Raw genomic sequence first — 6,269 nt, 5'->3', positions numbered from 1 at the left:
GGGAGATAGTATGGAGGCCCTACAGTCTACAGATGGTGATCATGTGCCTTGTAATTATTATTGTTTAAAATATGCTTTGCAGGTTGGTCATAGCAAACAAAACATGTTGAAAATAGATGGTACTAACCACATTGGGGACTGAAATCCATATGCACAAGCCATTGAAATTGATTTTCAGGACAGTTGTGCCTCTCACATATCAAGTAAATTTTCTGTCTCTATGTTGCCTGTATTATTTATTTTAATTCTAAAGCCCAAAAATTTATTTTTTGTACAAACATGTTATAATTAATATTAATATGCTTATTTTTTTTTTGGACTTTAGCCCAATATGTAACACTTACAAAAAAAATTTAAATTTAAAAAAAAAAAAGTGGTTAACCTGATTAACAGGTTGCCTTTTTAAATCCATGCCATTCAAATAAAATATAATAAATGAAGAGTTCAGATTTAACCAACTAACAAGGCGTGCAATACTCCCTACTTAACAAGGAGCGTTTAAGGATAAGCCCTTGAGTCTTTATGTTAGAGGATTATTTATTATTTTGATAAGTTTGTAAACTCATTATCTAATATTTAGTATAAATTTTATTTTTATATTTAGACGTTTATTTATCTAATATTTTGTATAAATTTTATTTCTATATTTAAAAGTTTATTTGTATTAATTGTCTACTATTTTTTTAAATAGAAAAAAATAAAAAATATAGCTATTAAAATCGACGGTAACGTTGTCGCTTTTTAAATATAAAATAGACAAAAAAATACAGACAAAGAAGCCGTCGGTATCTAAATAATTAAATTGACGGCCCTTTTGTCGATTTTAATGAATCAAATATCGACAAAAATGTTGTCGATTTTATATAATAATATCGACGGCAATGTTGTCCATTTTATTAAGCATTTGTCAGTATCTAAATAATTAAATCAACGGCAAAGTTGTCAATTTATTAAGCAAGAAAAATTCTAACACTCATATTATAGACGGAAATACTGTCGATTTTATTAGATTATTATCGACATCTTGGCAAGCCGTCGATTTTAATAGAATTTTAAAAAATCAACAAGCTTAATAGCGACCACTTCTGCCGTCGATTTTGCATATTATCGACAGTTTGGCCGTGGATTTGGCTGTCGATTTTAACGATGTTTCTTGTAGTGCTCGCTTCATCGGTTACGTATTTGGTTTGAAATTGAACAAACCCACCAAATACAGATATAGGATATATGTACAAAACACACGACACTATCCTAGATATTTGAGAATCCATCTTATCACATCTTTTAATTCTTCAAATGACAATGTGAATGGAATAATAATATCTAATGAATTTCTCATACAAATTTCACTCCTTCAGATGTTTGTAATAAAATCTATCCATGATAATATACTTTTAACATAACTCTAATAATCATCCATCATAATATACTCATATTAAACACTCTCAACTTTGATATTATTTTTTTGGAAACACCGAAGAGGAAGAAGAAGAGGAGAGAGGAGAGGAGTTTCAAAAGATTTGAAGATTAAGAGAAGAAGAAGTTGAAGTTGAGAGTTCGGTTCGGTATGGGTATATATAAACATTGAAATCGGACCGTCCGGCCGCCTTTTTATTATTTCAAATTTTCAAAGAACTTAAATTGGACTGTCCGATTAGAGTTCCATTGACGTAACAAATTTTGCATGCACATAAAATCGGTGGATCCGATTTCTATATCCAGAATATTTTTATTGCACACAAATTGAACGGTTCGATTTATGTTCCTCTCCCTCTACAAAAAAATTGTACCGTCCAATTTTTTTTCATCAGTCCACTGCCGTCAACTCGTCACAATAGTATATAATCCCCATAACGTCCATAACGTAGCGTTACACGCACCTAAATTTCATATCCAAAAAATTGGCCAATATAACACTTGGTATGGACTATTGTGTTTCTAGAAGCTAAGTTTTATTCACTTGATATGAGAATATAATTTGCCTGAAAATAATGTTATAGGAAATTATAAATTAAATTAAAACTTGAAATAAGTAATGTATTAGGAAATTATAAATTAAATTAAAACTTGAAATAAGTAATGTATTAAGAAATTATAAATTAAATTAAAAAATGAAATATATAAAATACAGAAGGAATTATTCCATCACAAATATATATGCAATTGTGTTGAAATAATATTTTGCTTATGTAAAAAACTAAATAAATTATATAAAAAACACTAACCGAAGTATTTTTTCAAAGTGTTAAACATGTGCAATAAATACTCAAGTTATTAGACAATGTCAAATTTGTATTAGAACATGTGTCACAATATAGGATTTCTTAGTAATTCATCTTTAATTATGTGACTAGATTTTTTACTTTTCCTTCACTCAAATAGTTTAACCTTTGTTTACATAGATGTACTTAGATTTAGAAAAGTGTCTTGGTTCATTGTATTAAAATTAGGTATTATTTAAGGTCATTAATTAAAGAGAAAGCAGCAGCAGCAGCAGCAAAAAAAGAAGAAGATGGTTGAATCAGTAAGCATTACTGCAAATGAGGATATTCTTGTAGATGATGATGGCAAACCTAAAAGAACCGGTATAATTTTCTTTAATTTTTTCACTCATCAGTATCTTAACGTTTTGTCACTTTCTTTCTGAGTGTGACAGTTATATTGTAGTTTTTGTTTCTTCTTGTTTTGGCAGTTTTATTAGATCTCTCCTTAAATAATAATAATAATGGGGGCATTATCACTTACTTTCATTTGGCGTACTGCAGAATTTCTTTAGTGAAGAATGAAATTAGATAAAAATTAAAAATTGTAACTAATAAATTTTTTTCTATTGTGAAAAGAGTGATGTTTCACTTTTCATTGTAACATCATTTTCCTATTTTCTGTTGATTTATTGAAAAAGGAATGAAATTGATTAACATAATAGTGACCATCTTAGCATTTTTACAATGCCTTCTTATACTAAAGGAAATACATTAACACTTTATTAATGCGGTTGTAATTAAGCACTAATCCATGTTTCACATGGATGAGTTTGACATGAAGTGCTGAAAGTTTTATAAAAATATTAAGGTTTTTATAATTAATGCACTATTGTCTTTATCTTTTGTTTGACAACCAAGTTATGAATTGATATGTTCACAATTAACTGAAAGCTTGAAAAGACATGGCGACACATGTTTCGAAGAAAAAAAAAATTATGATCATGCAAAACTAGAACCCCCTGTATATCATATGAAATAGGTTTGTGATACTAAAAATAACTGGATAGAATTAATTTGGGTTGGTTTAGTGATTAATTTACTAGTTTACTTAAATAAGTATTGGAGATTCGAATCTCATCTTATGTATGTAGTAATCTATTGGCTAGCAGTGCAGTAAATTATTAAATAGACTTTCGATCTACAACTAATTAATTTTTAACCTGAAATGCCGTAGATAACAAAAAAAAAATTAGACTGAATTGATAGTAATAAATAGCATAATATTCTCATATACAGTATATGAGGCCATTAATGTTCTTGGAACAGGTTTAGATGTGCAATGCAACTTTTATCATCAATAACTTGTTGAGATTTGTAGAATTTTAAAGATTTTATATCCAGTTAAATACATTTGATATATATATGTTTTGTGACAAAATTATGACATGAAAATGTTTTATTGTTGAGATCTAAATGGTCGGTTTCAAATTGAGGGACTTAGCATGAGTAATAACGAGTAAGATGATTATCTCTATATGACTCTAACTAACAATGATGTTTTCCATCAATAATAAATGTATCTTTCTATTAGCTTTGTTTTACTCCCTAGTCCCTCTAGTGTTGTTGTATGTTTATTTATGGTATTTTGTTTCTTGTATGTGGTAATTCAATTATGTATTTTTTTTTCTTTTTGCACTCTTTTCTCTTATCTTGAAGGTTGAGAGTTTCATTAATTATTGGAAAACAAAAGGAGGCAATGGTGTACTCCATTATTACACAATGATCAAAGTTATTGTCTATTTATTTGTTTTTCTTTAATTCTTTATATTCTATGAAATTAACTAGGAGTTGTATTTTGATTTAACTTCTCTCTTTTCCCCTTTCGTGAGCCTCACAAAGAGCCCAAATATGGGTAATGGAAACAAATTTAAAGTACCTTAAAAACAAGAAAAAATAGAAATAGGTTCAAAACTAACACTACCCTTGGTTCTCCCATAAAGTTCAAAGCCCTCAAAACTCAAAGAATTAAAAACATGTATATATCTGGTGAAAATTTAGATGCAGTTAGTTTCATGTGAAGTTAATAGTTGAGAGTCATTAGATAATAATTTAGTCAAATCTCTTAAATTATTTAACGAATTTTAGTTATCAACTTCACATGAAATTAATTGTACCTTAATTTCTACCATATACATTAATAAAAATTCACCTACTTTGGTTTAATATATATAGTAATTAAGGGGTCGTCAAAGGCAGCAATAATTCTTTTACTTTTGTTTGAATTTATTAATTACTAGTAGAATAAATGCATAATATTAGATGTAATAAATATAGAATTATAAATATTACATATTAACTTATTGTCTCACTAACTAACGTTATTCGAATATATTTATACATGCAGGGACAGTTTGGACTGCAACTGCACATATAATAACAGCAGTGATTGGTGCTGGAGTTTTGTCATTACCATGGGCCATGGCTCAATTAGGATGGATAATTGGCATATTATCTTTCTTAATTTGTTCTTCTGTTATTCTCTATACCTCCAATCTTTTAACTGATTGTTATAGATCACCAGACTCAGTTACTGGACAAAGAAATTCCACTTATATGGAGGCTGTAAAAGCTAACTTAGGTAACTAAATTATAAATTTGATTTTTCATTATAACACTACATGTGACTTTATTTCACTTTTATTTTAATTTTAATTTTTTTTTACCAATTTTTTAGGTGGTAGAATGCACTTGATATGTGGAATAGTCCAATATACCAACCTTACTGGAGCTACTATTGGATACACAATAACTACATCCATAAGTATAGTGTAAGTTTTTTTTTTATTATTATTACATTATTTCCAATTACACCATAATTTGTATTTGTATAGAAGCAAATAAATAAATAAGATTTAGTTAAATTAAGAAAAAAAAAATCATTTAGAATAATGTTACTAACCACCAACAAAATTTATCATTTTAAATCAACACTTAACCAATATTATACATAATTTTCAAAATATACAGTATTATATACATCTTAAATTTAAATTTTAATAGTTTAAAAATAAAGTGCTAGCTCAAAATATTGGCTAATATTGATAAAAGGTTATTGTTTCTAACATTTCTCATAAAATGATAGTAATAGTATAATTTTATTCTAAAAATTTAATTTTGATACACTATGAATATAAATAGTTTTACATAATCGTTTAATTATGTGACATCACATCAGCATAAAAATTATCATTTATACGAAAGGTAGAGAAAAATTTAGGAAGACAGTCTATGAGGTGGTCAAACGAGATCTACATCTACACGATTTTTCTGGAAACATGATAGATGATAGAGTTCAATAACATCGTTTGATCCATGTAACCTACTCCACCTAGTGGACAAGGTTTTGTTATACATTAATCGCGGGGAATAGTTTTTTAATTTTTTACCAAAGATAGGAGATTCGAACCCACAACCTCTAAAGAAATAGATGTAATTAAATAATTGTGTAAAACACTTTATATTATAAGATGTATTAAAATTAAACTCTAATTCTAAAACTTTAGTTATCATGATATTTGCATTATTTTAGCCAAACTTGTTTTAAAATGTGGAATACTACTACAGGGCAATACGAAAGATCAATTGCTTCCATAAAAAAGGAGTTGCATCTGATGAATGTCGTTTTTCAAATAATCCATACATGATTGGTTTAGGAATTGTTGAAATCTTTTTGTCCCAAATTCCACATTTCCACAAGATATCTTGGCTCTCAATCATAGCATCAATCATGTCTTTTGGATATGCATTTATTGGCATAGGACTTTCACTTGCTACAATAATACAAGGTATATTTTTCCTATTTCTTATTCATATTTTACATGTGTTTGAAATATACTTTTATCCATATTTTCATACGTGATATCTATGAAATGTCAAATAATAAAAGTAATAAATTAAATCCGGTCTTATAAATTTATTTTCAATAAATAATCAAATTAATTCATAAAAAATTTAAGATCGAACATTTTAGTCCTTAAAAATTTTTTATTTTTTAAAAGTCTTCGA

General features: G+C 27.5%; 1 protein-coding gene across 1 annotated transcript in view; it reads left to right on the top strand.

Moving 5' to 3' along the window:
* Positions 1,147 to 6,269, top strand: part of LOC107647548 (amino acid permease 8-like) — a 13,640-nt gene continuing 8,517 nt past the window's right edge. The window contains exons 1-5 of the mRNA XM_021105690.1: positions 1,147 to 1,185; positions 2,495 to 2,585; positions 4,609 to 4,842; positions 4,939 to 5,032; positions 5,829 to 6,049. Coding sequence (XP_020961349.1) covers positions 1,147 to 1,185; positions 2,495 to 2,585; positions 4,609 to 4,842; positions 4,939 to 5,032; positions 5,829 to 6,049 — 679 coding nt within the window. The remainder of the gene's footprint in view (positions 1,186 to 2,494; positions 2,586 to 4,608; positions 4,843 to 4,938; positions 5,033 to 5,828; positions 6,050 to 6,269) is intronic.

Source organism: Arachis ipaensis, chromosome B06 (assembly GCF_000816755.2).
Source record: "Arachis ipaensis cultivar K30076 chromosome B06, Araip1.1, whole genome shotgun sequence".
In the NCBI taxonomy this organism is placed as follows: domain Eukaryota; kingdom Viridiplantae; phylum Streptophyta; class Magnoliopsida; order Fabales; family Fabaceae; genus Arachis; species Arachis ipaensis.
This window is presented reverse-complemented; position numbering and strand designations above follow the sequence as displayed.